We start from the raw sequence: 23,350 nt of genomic DNA, 5'->3' as shown, positions 1-23,350 counted from the left end.
ATAGTCAAATGCATTCCAGGGGCCAGAGCGGGCGACATAGAATCCTATTTAAAACAGCTGGCTAAGGATAAACGTAAATACGGTAAAATAGTTATTCACGTCGGCGGTAATGACACCCGGTTACGCCAATCGGAGGTCACTAAAATTAATGTTGCATCGGTGTGTAATTTTGCCAAAACAATGTCGGACTCCGTAGTTTTCTCTGGTCCCCTGCCAAATCTGACCAGTGATGACATGTTTAGCCGCATGTCCTCATTCAATCGCTGGTTGTCTAGATGGTGTCCAGCAAACGTGGGCTACATAGATAATTGGCAATCTTTCTGGAGAAAACCTGGTCTGATGAGGAGAGACGGCATCCATCCCACTTTGGAAAGAGCTCTTCTAATTTCTAGAAATATGGACGAATTTATTAGTCATTCAAAAACATGACATCCCAGGGTTGAGACCAGGATGCAGAGTTGTAGTCTTACACACTTCTCTGCGGCTTCCCACCTGATGCTGCCCCCCCCCCCCCCCCCTCAATCAAAAAACACAAAAGGAGCAAATCCTCTTGTGCAAAAAAAATTTAAAACAAAAACTTTAACTGAACAAAAACATCAAACTATTAAATGTGGTTTGCTGAATATTAGATCTCTCCCTTTGAAGTCTCTGTTAGTGAATGATTTGATTTGTGATCATCATATTGATATATTTTGTCTTACAGAAACCTGGCTGCAGCAGGAGGATCATGTTAGCATTAATGAATCAACTCCCTCTGACTATTTAAATGTTCATGTTCCTAGAACCACAGGTAGAGGAGGAGGAGTGGCAGCTATCTTCAGATCAGGGTTACTAATCAGTCCTAGACCCAAGATTAGTTTTAGCTCTTTTGAATCTCTGATTCTCAGTTTTTCCCACCCAAAGTGGAAATCACAAAAACCTCTTGTGTTTGTTGTTGTGTATCGTCCACCTGGCCCTTATTCTGAGTTTCTGTCTGAATTCTCAGAGTTTTTATCCCAGTTAGTGGTGAGTACAGATAAAGTCATTGTAGTGGGTGACTTTAATATTCATGTAGATGTTGAAAATGACAGGCTAAATATTAACTTTAATTCTATATTAGACTCTATTGGATTTTCTCAAAGTGTTCACAGACCTACTCACTGCCTTAATCACACCCTTGACCTTGTGCTGACTTATGGCATTGAGAGTGAACAGTTAACAGTGTTCCCCCATAACCCTGTCTTGTCTGACCATTTTTTAATAACTTTTGAATTTACATTACTTGACTACACGGTTTCTGAGAAGAATTCTACATATAGAAGGTGTCTGTCAGAGAATGCTGTAACCAGATTTAAAGAGTTGATTTCATCATCCTTTTCTTCACTGCCATGTGCTGATATGACAGAGGACGGCTACCTAAATTTTACTCCAGTAGAACTTGACTCTCTTGTTGACAGCACTACAGCTTCAATGCGTACAACACTGGACAATGTTGCCCCTCTGAAAAGGAAGGTAATCAGTCAGAAGAGGTTGGCTCCTTGGTATAATTCACAGCTGCGTGCGTTAAAGCAGACTGCAAGAAAGCTGGAGAGACAGTGGCGTTCCTCTAATTTAGAAGAGTCTCAATTAGTCTGGAAAGATAGTTTAATAACGTATAAGAAAGCACTTCGTAAAGCTAGAACTGCTTATTATTCATTATTGATAGAAGAGAATAAGAATAATCCCAGGTTTCTTTACAGCGCTGTAGCCAGGCTGACAAAGAGTCCGAGCTCTGTTGAGCCATGTATTCCTTTAACTCTCAGCAGTGATGATTTCATGAGATTCTTCATCAATAAAATTGTTTCTATCAGAGAGAAGATTAATGGAATCCTTCCCATTATTATGACTGATGTATCATCAAGTAGAGCAGCTTTAGAAGTATCTTTCGAACCTGAATTGTATTTAGACAGCTTCTGTCCAGTTGATCTTTCTGAGCTAACAACAGCAATAGTCTCTTCTAAACCATCAACTTGTATGTTAGACCCAATCCCAACCAGAATGTTCAAGGAGGTTTTCCCCTTAATTGACACTTCCATATTGGATTTGATCAATCGGTCTTTGTTGATAGGATATGTACCTCAGACTTTTAAGGTTGCTGTAATTAAACCTTTACTTAAAAAACCTACTCTTGATTCAGAAGTGTTGGCTAATTATCGACCTATATCCAATCTCCCTTTTTTGTCTAAAGTTCTTGAAAAAATAGTTGCAGTTCAACTTTGTGATCATTTACATAGAAATAATCTGTTTGAAGAGTTTCAGTCAGGATTCAGAGTGCATCATAGCACAGAAACAGCACTGGTGAAAGTTACCAATGATCTCCTGTTAGCTCCTGATAGCGGACTTGTTTCTGTGCTTGTCCTGTTGGATCTCAGTGCTGCATTTGATACGATCGATCACAGCATTCTGTTACAGAGACTTGAACATGTTATTGGGATTAAAGGAACTGCATTAGGCTGGTTTAAGTCATATTTATCTGATAGATTCCAGTTTGTTCTTGTAAATGAAGAATCTTCCTCACACGTTGGAGTAAGTCATGGAGTTCCTCAGGGTTCTGTGCTTGGACCGATTCTTTTTACTTTATACATGCTTCCATTAGGTAACATTATCAGACAGCATGGCATAAATTTCCATTGTTATGCTGATGATACTCAGCTGTACTTATCTATGAAACCAGATGAAACCAATAGGTTAGTCAGACTACAAGCCTGTCTTAAAGACATAAAGACCTGGATGACTCAGAACTGTCTGCTTTTAAATTCAGACAAAACTGAAGTTGTTCTCTTTGGACCTGAGCGCTTCAAGGAGAAATTGTCTAGTTATATAGTTACTCTAGATGGTATTTCCTTGGCTTCTAGTTCTACAGTGAGGAACCTTGGAGTTATTTTTGACCAGAATGTATCATTTGACGCACATATAAAACTGGTTTCTAGGACTGCCTTCTTTCACCTTCGTAATATTGCTAAAATCAGGAACATCCTGTCTCAGGGTGATGCAGAAAAACTAGTTCATGCATTTGTTACTTCAAGATTGGACTACTGTAATTCCTTATTATTGGGCTGTCCCACATCTTCTCTGAAAAGCCTCCAGCTGATCCAAAATGCTGCAGCCAGAGTTCTGATGAGAACTAACAGGAGAGATCATGTTTCTCCAGTTTTAGCTTCTCTTCATTGGCTCCCTGTTAAATTCAGAATAGAATTTAAGATTCTTCTTCTCACATATAAAGCTCTTAATGACCGAGCTCCATCATATCTTAAAGATTTAATTGTAAGGTATTTTCCTAACAGAGCACTTCGCTCCCAAACTGCAGGTTTACTTGTTGTTCCCAGAGTTTCTAAAAGTAGAATGGGAGGTAGAGCCTTCAGTTATCAGGCCCCTCTCTTGTGGAATAAGCTGCCAGTAAATGTCCAGGAAGCAGACACCCTTTCCACTTTTAAGATTAGGCTTAAAACTTTCCTTTTTGATAAAGCTTATAGTTAGGGATGGCTCAGGTAATCCTGAAACATCCCATAGTTAAGCTGCTATAGGCTTAGACTGCTGGGGGACCTCATCTGTCACACCTTTCCTCACTTTGCTCTCTTTTTCCCTGTTTAATTTCACAATTGATTTTATGTACATGTGACATTATTGTGGTTATTAACGTATGTTTCCCTGTTCCAACAGATATCCTTTGAATGGCGTTATGATGTTTTTCCCCCCTCTTTTCCCTCTTTTCTGTCTTCTCAAATCCCAGCTGGTCGAGGCAGATGGCCACCCTTCCTGAGTCTGGTTCTGCCAGAGGTTTCTTCCTGAGTCTGGTTCTGCCAGAGGTTTCTTCCTGAGTCTGGTTCTGCCAGAGGTTTCTTCCTGAGTCTGGTTCTGCCAGAGGTTTCTTCCTGTTAAAAGGGAGTCGTTCCTTTCCACAGTCGCCACAGGCACGCTCAGGATGGGAGATTGGACTGAAGACAAGTTTCGGTGCAATCTGTTGGTTTCCTTAGCTAGGATATTAATTTTTTGAATTGGCTCTATATGAATTAATTGGATTATGATTACAATGAATTGAATTCCAATTGGCTTGAATTGGACTATATTACTTAAGTGCCTTGAGATGACAATTGTTGTAATCTGGCGCTATATAAATAAAATTGAATTGAATTGAATTGAATATGATAAGAGACACAGCCACAGATAACATGTCAGACAAAAACAGCATACAAAATCACAATTATCACAATAAATAACAAAAGCGGTCACCTAATATGAAAGTACAAAAACATGCAATATGTGTTTGAGGTTAATGGCCGAAACACAGGCATCGGAAACAGGACGAAAAGCACAAATTTCCTTAAACACGGGAGAAAAGTGGAAAAAGCACTCACGGCACTCAGGCAGCATGCACTTCTCTGTCTGCTCCAGCTCCTCCCTGCACTCGGCAGGATCAGACTTCAGCATCCTCTGACGTGTACGGATGCCTCGCCCACACGTCACGCTACACTCGCTCCAGTCCGACCAGGGCGACAGCATGCAGGGGATGGTGTCTGTGGAAAGAACATTTACAATGTGCATTATTTCTCTCATCAGCTGGGTTTTTTGTCGGTGAACTACATCACACTCAGTAAATGATTTGAACATGTCAACTCACGACATTCTGGCATCATGCATTTCTCCACCTCAGCCACCTCGGCTTTACACATTGATCCATCTATAGGAGGCATCTTCACCATCCGCTCACGTCTTCTCATGCCGACACCACAGGTGATGCTGCAGGGGTCCCACTCCCCCCACTCTGTCACTACACAGCTGCTGGGTGCTGTGGGAATCACAAAATACGATAACATCAGAAACCTTTCCACCACTGAGGGATCTGTTTGACCAGCACTGCCAAGGTCAAAACTGCTCCTGAACATAAACAATCTCTGTCATTCTCGTATTCTATAGATCTGAAAAAATATTTTCACTCATCAGATTATGACAGATTTGGCTAATTTCTCACTTAGATGGAACAGCTGGTTGAAATGACATTAAACAATGCAGTAATGTAAAAAGGCTGCACGAAGATGTGGAATGAGGTCTAACAGTTTAGCAGCTTCTGTCAAATGTGAGTCTGGGTGAGTTATTTTTGGTTATTGCTCTTATATCGTACGTATGCCTTATATCTAAAGAAGAAGATGGGAAGTACATGAGTAGTAAAAATATGAAAACAGAGCAAATTGTTGGAGTAAGTACACTTAATTTACTCGAGTAAAAGTGATGTGACCTGACAATTAAGTACTAAATCACAATACATTTACATGTCAATATATCTGACCGACATTTGTGGTTTTACTTGTATTGGTATCGGCCAATGAGTGCGTTCGCTGATCAATTAGTGCATTGGTGATTGTTCACTTTTCTTTTTTTTTTAAATTAGTTTTTTTTGTTGTATTACTGTTAACAAATCTTCTCAGGAAGGTCATTTGCACTACAAAGGCCTCATGCTCCTACGTTAAGTGCACAAACATTTAAGTGTTAAGATTGTTTATTTCTATTGTTATATATTTAAATGTTCTACATTGTTTGCTACTGTTAATATGTTTTGTTAATAAATGTTTATTTTTTGTTTAAATTGAGACTTGTGTAACATTTGTTATCATTGTGTCATTTTTATCATGTAAATCGAGGGGGAAAAAAACAATATCGGCTTCAAGAATCGGGCCAAAAAAAATCGGCAGCACATATCGAGGATCGGTTAAGATCGATGTCAAAATAATCCGGATAGCCTTAAAAAACCCGTATCGGTCGATCACTAGTTAGGAGTTGAGGTGTTCTCAGAAGAAATGGGTCTTGATGAGATTGAGAGGACTGCTGCTGGACTGGAACAGTCTGAATTGAGGCTGCCTCGTGCCAGATGACTTTCCTCAGAGGAATGCAGGGTTAGAGAAGGAGCCGCCATGGGTAGATAGTGTAGATCAGTGTTTTTCAACTCCGGGTCCTCGGGACCCACTGCCCTGCATGTTTTCGATGTTTCCCTCCTCCACCACACCTGATTCAAATGAATGGCTTCTTATCAGGCCACTGCAGAGCTTGATGACGAGCTGATCATTTCAATATCAAAAGGAGGAAACCTGAAAATAATGTGTTGTTAACAACCTAAATCATTACTGTTTTTGAGTTCTTTCGTCTCCTTTTTGGGCAATTAAATTACACTCAACCTAGAAGCTAAAGAACTTGCATTTAACTTTCCATGCAGACTTTAAACTGACTCAAATGATGGTACAAATAAGACTGGCATCACTGTGCTACTCTAGAGAGAGTGGAAACTGTGCTAATTTTTTCACCTCATGCGTAAAATGTTGCAGCCGTTTTAAATTACAATTGAAAAATTACACTGAGCATTACTGAAGGCAGACTCACAGCATTCGTCGTTGACTACACACTTCTCAGTCTCCTCAGTGTGGAACTGGCAAAGGGAGCCGTCCTCAGGATACTGTTTTACATATCGCTCTCTGGACCTCATTCCCATCCCACAGGACACACTGCAGGCCGACCAGCTGATCCACTCCGACATCATGCATGTCGATGGCTCTGTCCACCAGGAGAAGAGAAAGATTCTGTTAGAAGAATATCATATTCATCATTTTCACACCATCAATCTTATTTTTTCCATTTGTCTAACATGTCAAGTGAACTTCAGGCTGGACGATAAAATGATAACTAAAGGGTTCAAGTGAATGCTAACAGTTATGGACCCAATATATATCGATATCGACGGATATAAAAACAAAAATATCTTGATATGATACTTTTCCATATCGCCCAGTCCTAGGTGAACTGTGAAATAAGAAAACACAGAGCGGCTCTCCATGTTTCAGTGTTCCCAGAGGACAATATTAGTGACAGGTGTTAAAACCAAACTACATTATTATTCAATTCCTTTTTTTCAGAAGGCCAACATAAGTCAAGATAAAAAAAGAGACATTGAGAGAGATAGATGTCAACAGTCAGATTTAGTTACAGAGCACCTTTTAGGCTGAAAGAGATGCTGAAAAACCTAAAAGAAAAAAAGTAATTTGTTTATCTAAACTGAATCTGTTGATTTGCAATAGACAGTCATGAAAGCATCCTGATAAGCAGCTCACAGAGAAACAAAACAGGTTGTCTTTGGTCATAAAATGTAGATAAAATGCCATGGAAGGAATGAACAGCACAAATCTACTTTTTTAGAATGTAAATCTGCATTTAGCTAGGTCAGCTTTAAAGGTCCGGAGTGCAGGATCTGGAGATATCTAGGAAGCATATTTGCAAATAAACCCCTTTTTTTTCCCCCGTTGTAATAAAAACACAATGATTGACAAATTTTCATACTTTTCTTCACGATTGAAAACAAAGATGTTAGCATATGAAGTTTCTGCCTTTAAATCACACTAATGTTGCACGCCGAACAGACATCTTGACCATTAAATTATTAGAACTTACTATGTTGACTTCTCTTGGGACAACAGTACAACAGCCTGCAGCTTTCACTGAGCAATGCAATTAAACAGTAGACAGAAAGATGATTATGTGGTTTGTTGATCTATTTCCTTTTGTTTTGCAGACTATACTTCATGAAGCTTTGTGCTTTAATGCTGTTACATGAAAACAGATGGGGGAGTACAGTTTGGGCACCAGGCTGACTTTGACAGAAAAATGAAAGAGAGAAATGTGGATGGAGAGAGGGGTAACATGCAGTATTATGGGGTTTTAAACCTGGACTTACAGCCGCTGTACATGTGGTGCCCCCACCCCACCAGCTGAGCTTTCCAGTACCCTGTCAAGTTAAAATTTGTCTATAAAGTTATTTTTCTAATACATTTAGGCCAGATAAGCCCCTTAAACAAGGGGACTAGTACACCCATATTTTGCATTGGGTCTTTAAGAGTTAAACAGGAAAATTCTCATGGAGAAATTGTCACAATCAAAGCAGGTGATGTTTAAGAGCTCTGATTGTGGATGGTTGCTTTTATAAGAGTGTGTGTGCTGCTACTTCTATACTGCATATTGAATGTGGATCGGCCTTTACTGTCATGGATCGGTGATGTTCACTGAATCACTTCAGTGAGTCAGTGGTCACTTACTATCCCGGGTTTGTTTGTATTGTACTTCCTACTTGACCTTGTTTTTTTAGTTCAAATACATCAAGATCTGTTAAGTCAAGACTCACAAGTATTTAGTTAACTTTTTTTATTGTTTAACATTTGTTTGGTCATTTGTAAATTTACCTTGCTTTCCAGGGTCAAAAGGAGGAAGAAAGGAATCACTTCCTGTTTTATAGCCTTTGGACTTAATGACATCATGGAAGAGACCAAGTAGAAGGGTATTTAAGGCTGGACTGTTGGTCTAAAGGGGGCTGTGACTGAGTGCATGTGGTTGGACTCTAGTTATATTTAGTTGACCAAATTAAGCTTTCAGTTAAGATGTTTGTTTGCAAGTTTTTTTTGTGTGTTGCAACATACATTTGAGAATAAACACCTTGGGCCAAGGAAGACATTTGACTGCTGCCGTTTGATTTACCACTCCGGCTTCACAACTATCTTACAAGTTACTATGATGTTCCTCCAAAATGTCACGCGAAACGTGAAAGGAAATTAGTCAGAACTACTGTTGATCTACTAAGATCCACCTTTACACCACATCGTCAATGCAGGCAGAGCTGGAACCTCCCACGAAAGAATACAAAGGAACAACCTTAACTGACTTCTTTACTGTTAATTAAATTAAAACTTTTTTTAAAAATAAGATGATAAATGTTAAGATAAATAGATGAAGAGTTTATTAATAAATAAATAGAAGTTATTAATCAGAGAGCAAAGAAAGTCACGTCTGTAATTCACCTTCCTGAATTCTACATTTCTTTCTTTATTCATTTATTTCTGTGTCTACATGTGAGTGTGGAGGGTGGTCTTGGCCTTTATTCAAAACAGGATTAATTATAGAGTGTGATTAATTAGGGATTATAATCAACAGTGTTTTTATATAGCCTGGTTAAGACCATCTCATGAAAGCACACGTATGACACAAAACAGACATGTAGATATACATAAAGAAAGAAAAATTCTATAAACATCTAGCTGCAAATGAACGATAAATATACATGTGCAACTAGTTAATGTGTTTATTTCAAAGATCTATTTTAAGTAGTATGTCCCCAATATGTACATTAAACAATGTACGAGGAAACCTATGTAGACTATTGCTGTGGAATCTAAACTTATTCGTGCTATCAAATTACATTTTGACTCACAGTTGGAGAAGCATTGGTGTATTAATGATAATTCCACCCATGCATTGTCCTCACAGTTTAAACAATTGCTGTGAAACTATGTCAGCAGCCTGCCCAAAAAACACAGGCCCTCTGCTGCCAAAACCCAGAATTGAACCAGATCTTCAGAATAATGCTCCCCAAACTGAGCTCTTTCAGTCTCAGAGGCTCAGAGGGGGCATTGGATCAGTGCTTGAATCCATGTCCTGCAGTCACAGAACACTAACCCCACACTCTGGACCCGATTTCTCCACTTAGATGCTCAGATTTAAGTCAGCTCAACGTTGAAAGTTGAATTTTCAAAGAGCCCTCCTACAGAAACTGCTTTAACTCCATTTTTAATAAGGCAAGTTGACTGAGGGATGGTCCTCTTCACAGCAGGGACCTGAGGGAGCGCAAGTCAGTATGTATGACCTCGGCTTCTATCGGCTGAAAAGCGAACCGCAGCTTCTCAAGCTTAACAAGGCCCCAACATGGCTGTTTTTTAAACGTCTCCATTTGCTGGTATGGCACTTGAAGATCTCGCTATTCTTCTCTTACAGAAAGACACCGTACAAACCAAACTGCCTTTTAAATCGCTCTTCTTTCAACACCTCCTCTGAGTGGCACACTTGTGAGAAAAGGGAGCCTATCAAGAGGAAACAATCATGTGTGAGCAGACCTTGTAAATTGGATTTTTTTTCCCAATAATTGTCAATAAAAATCTATGACACTTAAAATAGATTTTTCTTTGACTCACATCACTTGACTCATATTCATCCAACCAACAGTGACTGCGTTCCTAACCAGCTGTTGCCTAATAAAGCGGAGCTAAGTGAATCATTAATAAAAGATACAGGTATCTCAAGCTCAGGTGAAGCCTCCAGTGAGCGAAAGTGTTTCCGAGGAATATTAATCACCCTTGGTTTCTCTCCCCATCCTGCCCCAGCATGAACTCCGCAATTATCAATCTCCCATCGCACGCTAACGGAGCGCGAAATGAAAACAAAGGAGAGGTGCTCAGGAACAAAAAGCTATCTATGTTGCTGTCTGATAATCAATAATAGCTGTAGTGAATAGTGGAAGTATGCCGGTGTGTGTCTGCGTATGTGAGAGGCTCCTTCAGCCCGAAACAGCTCCACTCATCTGATGACTAGACATGCTGGGAGCGAAAAGTGGGAGAGGGAGGAAGACAGGCGCTGCCTCTAAGCATTTGTTCCAAACTGACAACTTCACTGGAAATTGGACCAGGAGCAAACTCTCTGGGTTTTTGTGATTATGTGTGTGTTTGCTGCAGAATCAGGGGTTGTTGTTTGCAGTAAAAGAGCATTAAACTGATAACTGAGATGGAAATTAGAGGGAAACTTAGCTACTTTGGCAACAGAGAGAAACTACGACCAAGAAATATAAAAAAAAACTGAAGCTAGTCTGCGACATCTGTCACGAGTTCATTTGTGAACCAAAGCTTTGTGAAACATGTTTGTTTCTCAGTCTCCACACTCGGTTTCTGAATCCTAATTATTCTCCTGAAAATACACAATCCTACATTTTTAGACTTTAACATCACAATGAAAGCTTGAAGTGTTGATTTCCTTCAGTCAAATACAAACATAATCAAATCCTGACTTAATCATCCTGGATCCAGGAGGCTGATCAGCATTGAGAGCTAATCTAAATAATCTTTTATGTTTTAGTGAAGTAATAAAGGTATCTGTTCACCAATTGTAACTGTGTACTTTGATATTCGGTGTATTCTGTCACATATTTACTTGATATAAGCTTTTGAGCAGTGTGGTCTTCACTCTCTTCAATCTGCTTTCACTGTCAGCTCACAGCTGCAGATTCTCTATGTAATCACAGAGATGTCACCTGTTTCCTTCTGTTTTGCCTGTCTGCTCACACATGCTCTAATCCTTCATCACAATAACCTTAACTGCTATACAATGGCTGCACAATGGAACTTCTGGACTCAGAATGATTTCACCAGGCAGTAGAATAAGAATGAGTGAGCAGCTGTGTGTCAAAGGTTAATTGGGATTCAGCCAAAATCAACCACACACACTCACCGAGTCATGTTGAGGTCTAATCTGCTGATCATTTTAAGAGTTAACTTTTTGAGAAAAAGATACTTTATTATTGTTATCATTTGTTTGCTTTGTCAAGATACAGGGACTGCTGTCACTCTCTGTGTTATAATCTGAGTTTATCAGCCATAACATTATTATCGCTGACAGGTGAAGTGAAAAACACTCTTAATCTTGTCACAGTTCAATGTACTGCTGGGAAAACCTGCATCCTAATGTTATTTGGACACTTGCCACATACCTACACATATTTCCATACCAATCACACCCTCCAAATAACGCTCCCCCCTCAGCTATTTACACACACGTACTGGAGTCGTGAAATGTTCTAGAGATGATCCAGAGCGATGACAAGTGAGATAACATATGTCCATAACATAAGCTCAGACTTCTTGTGGCGCCTTTTCACCCAGCCCCCTAATGAAACCTCCAAAACATCAGCGCATGATACAGTGTGTAAACGTGTCAGTAAATATTTCAAACGTTTGTGGCCGCAGTGTGTAAGATTTTGTCCTTTCTTCTAGCTTGTATGCTGCTTTCTGCTCTCTCTTTGTTATTGTGGATACTTACAGATACATACAGTACTCATATCAACGCAGTAAGGAGCTTTATGTGCTATCCTCAATGTGCTGTGGAGAAGAAGAAAACAGCCTAATCTCTGCATCACATGCTTTAGACACCTGCTCCCCCATATCCCCACCTTCGTATTTCCAGCTGAGAGAGTGCATCTCCAGCAGAAAGCCTCCCGTTGTGATGTGCTTGTGTGAGCAGCAACCACAGAAAAAGACCAAATCAAATTGTCTGCACTTTCTCCTGAAAATCTCCGGTGTTCATGTGTGAAAAGGGTTCTATAGGTGCAGCAGGACTGCAGTAAGCCCAGCTAAAACTGCTTTGGAAGGGCTCAGAGAACACAACAGAGTCTGAGTTGTTCATCCAGTTTCCAAACTTAACACATCTGATAGGATCTGATATCTCAATCCACAAAGACGTTACTCCGCAACCCAGCGGGTCCAACCGCCATGATGCTAACAGATCACGGTAACAGACACCACAGGACACCCTTAGATGTGTCCATGCTCTGAATGGTCCGAGCTGTTTTCGCAGGGAACAGGGAATCTACTCAGTATTGGGTGGGTTGTGCTGATGCTCCGGCTCATTGGTGTATATATACATTCAAAACTAACAGGACTGTTGTCAACTAAGAGTTAAAGCAAAGGTAGATGTAGTTGATATATGTGCTTTATTTCTCATTCTCAGTGAAGGCCAACATTTGTGCTCAGAAACTAACCAAGTCTGCACAAATTAATTCTATTACTGCGATCAGAAGATCATAAGGAATTCGTCTTGTTAAAAATAGTTTTTTGGTTAATTTGATCACTCCTGGTTTTAAATTCTAAGATCACGGTCAAGACTGTTGATGAGAGGAGTAAGTGAAAAGTTTTGCTTTCTGTGGTTAAGTTATGGGAGCAGAGTACGCAAAAATGAAAGGTTGACCAACTATCTGTCTGTCGCCTCAAGATAAGGGAATAAAAGTGCATTAAAGAATCATTTCAAGCACATAAGTTCTGTTCTTTAGAAGTTTGATAGATAAAAGAGCTTTCCGTGTTGGCCCTGTTCAGAGGAAATTAAAGGACAGTTACTTTAATTTTAATGAGGGAAATAAGGAATTATCTGCAGCTGCATTCTGGCTGTGTGCAGAAGGTCCTTCCACACAGCTAAATAAATGTTATTCATTGAAAGCAAACTGGCTGAGAAGGCTGATTGTCGTCCGAATTTTTGGGTGTGTACGTGTGTGTGTGTTTACCCTCCAAACTGCATCCTGGGCCCATGCAGGGCTGGAAATCTTGGGTGTGGGGACACGGCACGCTGAGATCCAGCTGAGCCTTTAACATCCGTTGCCTCATCCTGCGACCTTTGTCACACGTAGCGCTGCTACACGCTGACCACGGAGACCAGGCGGAGTAGATACATGTCTCTGGTGTGTCATCTGAGAGAGGAACATGAGCAGATGTTGACAAATTTCATTTTTCCCTGCTAATCTGGTGAATTATTGTGATTAAATGGTCTATGCTGGCACTTATCAATTGCATTTACAAAACTTAATTCTCCATCTCACTCAGTGAAGCAGCTGAACTCATAGCATACCATAATGTTGTGCCTAAAGGTGATTACAGCAGGTAGTGAAACACAAGAGGCCACAAAGTGACATCCAAGAGAGAAAGAAAGCAGGAGAGGGATTGAGCTTGAGAGAAAGAGAGGAGTGCGATTTGTGAATGTCTTGTCCAATTATCAGCGGCAGCAGAGCTATGAGAAGTAGCAGGAGGACTGGCTTCAATTAAAAAAACTCTCTTAGGGCTTCAGGGAGGCAGAGAAAATGAGAGGAGAGGCGAGGGAGAATATACTGTCAGGCCGCAGGGACAGACCTGAGTGGGCCCGGTTCTCTGGGATAACGTGTAATGACAGAGGGGAATGAGGGAAGAAAGGAACTGTAGACACAAAGAGAAAGGTGAGGGGAGAGGTGGGTTGATGTGTACGTGAAAGCGCTGAAGCTCTGGGCTAACCGGGGGGACAAGCCTAAATGGAAATTTGCCTCTGTAGTGTCATCTCACACAGAGACAAGAAAGAAAGTGAGGAGAGGTGGAGGAACAGAGGTGGAAAAGGGAGGCGGGAGAGGGGGAAATGGCTCATAACTGACTGGGGAAGACATTTATTAGGCGGCAGGAGATCCTTGTTAAGGATTCTGCTATGTGTGCAAAATGCTGCATCCTACCAAAAGCTGCTAACAGTAAAAAATAGGTATAAAGCGCTAGATGCACAGCAGGAACTGTCATGCAGGAGTCTTCCCTGGTTAGCAGTTGAGTGGCTGAGGAGGCAGGAAACTGTAATAACAGGAACTCATCCTGTAATTACAAAGACTGACATTTAATCATGTTTTTTTGCAAATTTATTAAGTAAATCACACTGAAGAGTCGGATGAAAAACCATCACAGGCCATTTTCATTAACCAACTCCCGTCGTGGTCAACACGTTAGTTTTGTAATCAGGTCACTGTGTGTGCTTAAGTAACTTTGCTTCCTGTTGCATTTTGTTTGACCGGCTTCACGTTTCACCTTCACATCTGTCATGTTTCTGCCATGTTTGGAGTCTTATGATTTGCATTTTTTGTCTTTCTCCTGCCATCAGCTTCACTCCCTTCACCTGTATTCATTATCATCAGCTGCACTCACTCACCAATCACCCTCCTCAGTATTTATCTCCCAGTTGGTTCATGTCCATTGTCAGATCCTTGCCGTCATTCATGTCGTATCAGGTTTGTCCCTGTTCATGTCAGGTTTTTGTTTGTTCCTTAAGTTTTGTTTTGTCAGTTTAGGTTTTTGGTATTCTGGCTTAGCAGCGTTTTTTTTTTTTCAGTTTTCATTTATATATCTGCATCTGGGTCCTCTCTCCTTCACCATCACCTCCACGCCACACGTTGTGACAGAAGGATCTGATGGCAGGGCAGGAGAAAGACTGAGGCAAAAAACACAGAACATGACAAAAAATGCAAAACATAAGTGGAAACATGACAACACCAGATCCCAGATTCCTTGTTTACTAATTGCCACATCTGTTTTGCTTTTGTCATAATTGTATTTTTTCACCTGTTTCACCGGATTCTCATCTTCATTTTGTCCTTGTGTTAAATTATTGTCTATGCTTAGTTGGGTTTAGTTTTGTTTCTCTTTGGATTTATTCTCCCTAGACTTCCTGCCTCTGCAGAGTTTGGTTTATTTAAGCTATTTTATGTCTACACCCACCTTCCTTTTGAAGCTTTGTCTGTATTTGGGTCCTATTTCTACATGAAGCTTGACAACTCTGCTCCATATCTCATTTCCCAATTTGCACACACCCGATGCCTCCACTCAACTCCTGTGTTTGTGTCTTCCTGTTCCTGTCCCCAGCTGTGAGATTCTGTTGTGGGAGCACCAAAAGAGGTAAAAATAATAATAAGAAAAAAAGAAAAAGGTTGTGCATACGGTAGTTATACCTTTGTCGGGTGCAGATGTGATCGCCAAGCCCAGTGGCTTCCACCAGAGTGTGCACCTGCAGGGTGCTTGCAGGCACAATTCATCATGACATATTCACAGTCAAAAAGACTGTTGTTTAATGCCGTGAGAGAAAGCTAAGTTCACTTCATGTTCATCAAATAAAAACTGCCTTGTTCAAAATTCTTAGAAAAAGAAACGATACTCACGAGCACACATTAATGTGTTTGTGCACAACGCTTTTTACACCTAATTAAAACTGCTGGTGTCACAGACAAAGAAGCAGAATCTCAGCCGAAAGCAAAATAAACAAAAAACATAAGTTAAACCTAATTTGGAGCCCTTAAAGCAGCTCACAGATCTTTCAGGAAAACCAGAGCAATGATGACACAGGATCTTTCACTCAGGTTGGATTGGCAGCCACAGCTGCTGTGTTAGGCTTCAAAATATATTTAAAAAAGAATCAGCACAAACTACACTTTGATTTAGACTTAAATCTATATAAAGTAAATATCAGGAACATTTGACAGGACAAGTAGTTCTCTGCAACAGGGCGCCCACCTCTGATTACCTGACCTCTAATGTGATTTTCAGATTAAATCAATTGTATTTGCGATGAGCTAAGATAGTGTGTGTCCTTCCTCATAATAAGACTCTTACTCCCAACGGTGTCTGCTCATTCTGCAAGCTACAAGTCCCAGTGGTTAAAGCAAATGTTTGACATGGTTGACATGGTTTAAATAATTAGCTAAAACCATCATTAAGCTCTTAAAGTTTCACTGTTGTATCATGTTTGGGGTCTTTTCCTGAACGTGTGTTTGTGTTCTCTGTACCTTCTTCCTTCTCCTCCTGTCCAATATCAGCGACTATGTCATCGATGGTGTCCGGCACCACGTTACACTGCTCTCCCTGTGTGAGGAAAGCTGGTGTCACACAACAGAAAGATTTCCAACATGACCTCATGACAAAGCAATCTTAGAGCTTGAGACGATCAGAGCATGTGAGCCCAGTTTAACATAGATGGCTTCCTTCATCCTTATGTTAAACTGCTGTCTGTTCTTGTCTCGATGCTGAGTTCTGACCGGAGGACCTGGCTCTCCTGTGTTGTGCCATGTGCTTTCTTTTGTAACTCCCCCCTGCATATAGGTCTGTGCACTCCTTGCTGCACTGGATTGTGTAGACTACGTTGGCTGGGACGGAAAAAAGAGCTTCAGTTGAAAAAAAAAAAATCATTTCAATAAAATAACCGTTTTAACCGTGTTGCTGTGCTGCATTAAACATTTGTAAAAGTTGCTGTTTGATTAGTCCGGTAAGTTGTTGGATATGACTTACGTTAACATCTCTTACAATAAAAGCACTACTAGGAACAGGGGTGTTGTATACACAATTAAATCCAGAAGGGATTTTGATTTGATTTAGTGCAGGATGTGTACAGTGTGTAATCACAGCCAGTCAAGCTAATAGTTTGTTAGCCTGTTTGCTACTTTGTTTATTCCATTTTACGGCGCTGAGTGCAGTCTCTCTCAACAATCCACAGCAGCACGTCAATATAGTTAAGGCAAATTCTGCAGGGGGAAAATAAAAGCAGTGTTTCACACACTTGAACTTATTACGGAGCTCCATCTAAAATGAAATGGATTTCTAATAGACTCTGATATGAATGAACACACAGATACGAGGAAGCGCATGTGTTCATGTGCACTTTTCCAGGTATTATTTTGAGTCATTAAAATAAGCTACTGTGGAAAAATATGACAGTTCATACAGATAATGAGATTTTTACCACTAATAAAGGCTCAGTACTCTAAGGAGCTGAAGCCTTTGCCCTCTATCTGAGGGAATAATGTAGCCCACCTTGTGTTTTGGGTCTTTTGTCCTCAGGGTATTTCTTCTAAATGCACTCCCTTGTAATCCCTTGTGCATTCAGCAGACTGCTTTTATCCAAAGCGACTTACAAGGAAGAAGCTGAATTAGCAATTAAGTATATTTTCAAGAACAATTTACAATAAAAAATTGTACCAGGATGTAGTCCCACTTTGTGTCTCATATACTATCTCATAGCCACGTGGTGAGAAAGAAAATCACAACCTTTGACACAATATTGTCGTTCCACATGTCGCCACAGAGTCTGATAAACTTACTGTTGAGAAGAGATGTTAAGTATTTCAAACATGTGCAAACACACATGCAACAGACAGTTTTTTACCTTTCTAGCAATACGTTCAACCACCACTTTGGCCATTGGGGTAATTGCACCCCCCTCTGGATCGTAGAACGGGCTCTGAGGGTGGTCCAGACTTGTCAGGGGTCGAATTTTCTCCTGGGGAATGGTGGGCTTGTTTGGCGACTGAGAAACAGCACAATAAAGATGTAAGCATAAAAACAATAGAACAACATGGGCACTAAAACAAAGAATAATTACATTTTATATGTTTAATGTGGTTAAAGCAAGTTTCCAAAAACAAGAAGAACATTGTGGCATTTCATGCAGACTCAGTTGGGGATCAACAAGCTTCTAAATGCCAACTGAAGCTTTTCAGACTTTTGCTGCTCTTTAATTACAGCACCAGCAAACTCTAAAAGTGGAGAAGGAAGACTCTAAAAACCTCTATTGGGACATCGACAATATTAAAACTTGCAATACTGCCACTACACACTGTCATCATCATATAAATCATTCTTAATAATGTGGCTTAAACATCAAATTCATCAGCACTTGGTTGTTACACATAATGATTTAACATTCATCATGTGATCCTCCATAATTAATCTTCACAACGATCTTTAATCAAACAGGTCTAAACAGATCTTTATTGAAAATGATGCCCAGTGGCTCAAGAACTATAAAATAATAACTTGGAAAAACTCCTCGAAGTGTAAGGCAGAACAATAAGTAAGTTCTTGGGTGCAGAAATGATTCAAACCCATGTAGTTGTTATGGTTTGATGCAAACATCAATTGTGCATAAAAGCATACATTATTAATTTGATCATTACTTTTGGACGTTAACAGGAAAAATAGAGAATACTGCAGTGTTATATAATTTGTTTCTACCATTAATTTCCATGAGTGGAAAGACGCATACCATATATATGATTATCATGTGTCCTTTAAGTCATTAAGAAAGTATTTGTTCAAATATCTGAAATACTGGAAAGTGTGGCAGCCCACATAAATGCATCTACTGCACTGGCTTTGTACCAATGGTCAGGTAAGAGTGCAACGCATTAACAATCCAAAGAATAGCAAAAAAAAAAGTGAGAAACACTAAGAATCTGTGGCTGGCTGCTATACATCAGAGACTAATCTCCAGTAAATGTCACATGCTTTGTTCAGGGCCAGTTCGTCAATGACACGACACACTTCATTGGGCCTAATTATTACACCATCGTCACAAACAACATAATCAATATTAAACTCATCAGTCTAAATGCAATTAAAATGATCCGCAACAACATTTCCTCCACAGTTCAGAAATACTTTCCGTTCCAGTTGTTCCATCAGAACCGAGTGAATAGCAAAGGTGTCTTACAGTTATTGATAACCTTAACTTCTTTGCAGAACTCATAAACGTGCTCATTTTTAAAGCGTACAGCATATTTAAATCCAGCATTTGTGTATCTCTTTGGGCCACAGTTTTAAAAGATTCTTCTGCCTCAACATTGAGGTCGATCACAGAGTCAGTTCTTCATGGCCCAAAAATGACATTTGTTGGCTTTTTGACCTTATTGCCATTATTGCCATGGTTCCAGGTTTATCCTTTTACATTTTAGTATTCTACATCTTTGTCCAGCTTATGTTGCTTTTATCTGTACTATACGTGTCCTTTCATGACCCGAGACCTGGATACTTTTCCTCATTCACCACCTTCGATTTCCACTTCCCTTAATTATACATCGGGGAGGAATGATGCTTCTAAAAGCAATAAAAACTATGCAAAAGTCTTTCATTAGTACATGTGGTGTGCAAACGCCTCGTCTCTTTGTATATTACACATGGAATGGAGCAGATTTTGTAGTTTCAGCTCCTCTGTTCTTTTGTTGCCCCCTGTCTCACATCGCTAATGGGAGGAGTTACAATGCATGTGAGGAAAGTGAGGAGAAACATCAGCGTAATGATAACCACACTTGTTTAAAAATTCTTTGTTTTCTGAGTTCTTGCACTGTTTTTTTTTACACTCACATGGGTCACTAATGTCTAAAGTGTTTATATTTAAAAAGATTTTAAGCTACAGGGACCTTTCAGTTCTCTGTGTCATCTCCTCAGATGACACAGGGTGTCATCTGAATTTAAAGCTTAATTAACTCTGGCATGTCTTTAATCATTTGCATGAAATGTGCGTGCGCACATATGACGCAAAAGTTGAAGATCGGGTCATGATTCAAAGGGGAAGTATTTCCATCCTCCCACATTAGCACTGTGCAAAAAATGCGCTCAGTACACAGACTCAGTAAGAGGGGTTGGAGTCCCAGTGGAAAACATCTGCTCTCGTATATTGCGTGTCAAACACGCCGGAGGGAAGAGATTCTCGGCCTTCCACTGAGGAATGGTTACAATAATCAAAGTTAAGGAGCCAAAACTCCGGGCATGGGAATTATTTGTGGAACAAGAATACTAATCCAATAGCATCATAGAGGGAACGGATGACTATAAAACGGGCTTTTAAAAAGAGAACAACGTCATTTCTCTTGATGGAGGGAATAATTCTGTGGCAATGATTCAAAGCAGAATCACAGGACTGTTTGGTGTTATTCTCTTTGTTGACCGTATTACAGCCAGGTCGACAGTCACTATTTTTACCAGCTGGTCCACTGCCACTTTTTGTTTAATCTCAAAATACATAATTTAATATGCATTTAATATTCCTCCTTTAATTTCCTCCTTTAATTCCACAGCACTGTTTTCAGACGTGAATCAAAGCATCTGTGTTATTTTTAGAACTCTGCAGAGAGAAGATAAACCTGTGACAAACATCATGCATTCTGTCAGTTCTTTTAGACGAACTCGTCTGCGTCACTTAAAGTTTTGAACCAACTTTTGATTTAATCCACACAACAGAACTGAGTAGGACAAAGAGAGAGCTGCACATATTAAATAAGATACACCCGTTTGACAACAATGTTGATCATTCTCTTTGTAGCTACAAGTTAATTCTGTGGTGATTATTTACCGCATGTCTCTTCTTCCCACACATTCTCCTCCTAATAAAAGGCAAAAGGCCAAAAACATCTATAAATCGGAAGGTTCGTCTTCGTGTTTCTTCTTTTAAAGGATCCTCAGAGACCCTTAAAAACTACTTTACGTGAGGTGCTTCATGCAGTTGATGCAAAAGAATACTTTATTCCCATGTCTCTGTGGATGTACTACACGATTTAACCATGATTCATTGTTATTTCCTGACTAAAACGGTCACATTATGATCTCAGGAAACATGACCTTAGAGGGCCAAGAAAACAAAAAAAGTTAAGGACAGCAGATTTATGTACTTAAAATAAAATGATTGATAAAGGCACGTTTCACAAATGAGATGTTTGAATTTCAAATACTCACATCAATACAAGACAACTACCAACTGTAGTGAGTGACAGTGCTGGTAAAAGAATTATTCATACCATATCAAATGGCTCATGAGGCTAAAACCAATCCCCCGGCAGCCTGCAAACACTGCTTGCTTCCAGAGGAACAGAATCAGAACTGAGAGCTCTGGCTTTTTGTGAGTGGGGTTTTTGAAAAGTATGTACCATCACTCCTCCACAGGATAAGCTTCTTCCTTATTCATGAGTGTGTAAACTATAAATAAATTGCTCTAGTCCCCAAACAGTGGGTGAATATGGATGAGCACCTTTCATCCCAAGGATGTAGAGACTAAAGTCTATCACAGTAACAGACAGGTGAAAGTGGAGAGCGCTGTGATGTGGCAGCGTGATAAAAATGCTGTTTAATATACAAACTGCTGGCAGTCAGTAGACTGGATGTGTGAGATGGACGAAGGCTCCAGGTTTAATAATGAAGCTGATGTGGAAGTGCCCTAACCTTGCACTCTGTCTAATGGCCAGTAGGCGGCAAATCCTGGGGCTACAAAAAAACCTAATTTTACTAAACTGTGACAAGACTTCAATTTGTCATCGAGATGATACATGTCAGACATCCACAGGTGTCAGAAAGCGTTTGAAAGAATAATATGATACCTCATATGTGACACCGCTGTCTGTGCCTGCGTCCCATGGTATGAGGTCTGTCACCAGTCGCTGCACCCAGCCACAGTCCTTGGTACAAAGGTCCTCTCCTGACAGCCCCACGTTCCAGTCCGGACTGGGTCCAAGCATAGTGAGGAAGGACATGAGGTGACGTGTCCGGTCCACAGAAAACTCTGCTGACGGAGCTGCTCGTCTGGTCCAAATGGTTGGCAAAAACAGAACAAAAGAGCTTATCTTAAGTACTGTTATAATGGCAGAGCATAACAATCGCATAAGCAACTGTTTGCTGTATCCCAGTTTCTTGCTAAAATTTCCCTTGATTACATGTAAAATGGCGGGTTGTGATGTCACAACCTCTGACCCAAGTAACACTGTTAATTGTGGGATCATTAAAGCTCTGAAATATCCAATCAGTGGAATGAAATTGCAAATCTTGTTGTACTGTCTCTGCATGTCTGAAACATCATGAGTGTAGCAAGACATTCTGAATGAAGATAATTTGAGGTAATTTGATTCAACAAAGTGTCTTAATCATCCCATCTTAACGTAGACATGAGCAAAAAGCTGTACTATTTTTTAATAACTTCAGAATTTTGCTCATAAAACTGAATAAAATGAGATACTGTTTCATATTCACACTGCGAGTGTGTGCCTCTGTGTGAGTGAATGTGATCGTTAGCAACAATAATAGTGGCACAATATATCGCAAATGACAGACAGCGCTAGAAGGGGTAATTAAACAGATGTTTGGTGAAAGATACACTGCATTTGTGTGTGTGTGTTTGTTCATGCTCATGCTGTCCTGAGGGCTAGAACTGTGATAAGTTTCTAATTGCTTTTTAACTAATTCCAGAGGATGCAAAACTCAGACAAATCAGTTAGGCCCTTTAGAGCCTTCTAAAGGAAGCCATCATAAAACAGTTAATCTTATCATTATTTACACATTACAATAATATCTGACTTTTAGTTACATTCAATAGTTGATGAAAGTGAAACTTTTCCCACACTTTTGAGTTCTCGTGCTGCTAATCGAGAGCTTGACACAGCTCATAATGGAGATTAAGTATTTCTATAATTTGCAGAAAAGTCTGACATTCAGTAACAAGGTAAATCAAAATCTTGTAAAGTCTTGTTTTTCATCCATTGCACATGATGCACTGATCACCGACAACAGTTCTCTTCCTTAATTATAGTCTTGCTTATTTAATGTTGGAGAAAAAAAAACAGTTACTGTTAAGAGAATGATCAGGATTCTGTTGGCTTTTAAAATACTTTTGATTCAATTATTTTTCTGAACCTGTTTATCTGATCCTTAAGAAAGAAATAAGAAATTTTATGCAGTTACAACATTCATAAGCTACAGTTGTGCTGAAAATAGGGATGCACCAATATCGATAACAGTATCGGTATCGATAAAATGTGCGTGTAAGTGTTCCGATACTACAGAATCGATACCGATGTGTGACAGGAGCTTAATTTCCCTGCAATGTGTTTGCGCTAACATGTTCCAGTCAAGCGAGGGATGTGAACATACCACGACGTGAAAAAGACGGAGCTATGTCAGCCGTGTGGAGGTATTTCAAAGTGAATGATGGTGACAGAAGAAAGCGGTCAGCAATTTATGCTCAGCAAAACTGTCAAGAGGACGGACAAAATCTCGCATCTAAATCTGAAATCTAAAACAAAATGTTGCACTAAGAGTAGTTTCATATTACTAAAATGCACAAAGTGCGGTTGTTTTTGGGTTGAATATGCCTAAATAAAATAAAATATGTCTAATTGTAAGAACTG

At 39.8% G+C, this 23,350-nt stretch overlaps 1 protein-coding gene across 1 annotated transcript in view; it reads right to left on the bottom strand.

Moving 5' to 3' along the window:
- The window catches only part of spon1b (spondin 1b), a 101,963-nt gene that overhangs the window by 5,471 nt on the left and 73,142 nt on the right, over window positions 1–23,350 (bottom strand). The window contains exons 8-14 of the mRNA XM_072386600.1: window positions 21,551–21,752; window positions 17,569–17,709; window positions 16,196–16,271; window positions 13,142–13,324; window positions 6,388–6,558; window positions 4,637–4,804; window positions 4,374–4,532 (exon numbers count right to left, since the gene is read on the bottom strand). Coding sequence (XP_072242701.1) covers window positions 4,374–4,532; window positions 4,637–4,804; window positions 6,388–6,558; window positions 13,142–13,324; window positions 16,196–16,271; window positions 17,569–17,709; window positions 21,551–21,752 — 1,100 coding nt within the window. The remainder of the gene's footprint in view (window positions 1–4,373; window positions 4,533–4,636; window positions 4,805–6,387; window positions 6,559–13,141; window positions 13,325–16,195; window positions 16,272–17,568; window positions 17,710–21,550; window positions 21,753–23,350) is intronic.

The sequence above is a fragment of the Leuresthes tenuis genome, unplaced genomic scaffold (genome assembly GCF_036924035.1).
Source record: "Leuresthes tenuis unplaced genomic scaffold, fLeuTen1.0.hap1 SCAF_5, whole genome shotgun sequence".
Classification (NCBI taxonomy): Eukaryota; Metazoa; Chordata; class Actinopteri; order Atheriniformes; family Atherinopsidae; genus Leuresthes; species Leuresthes tenuis.
The sequence above is the reverse complement of the archived record's forward strand: the minus strand, read 5'-3'. Positions and strand labels throughout refer to the sequence as shown.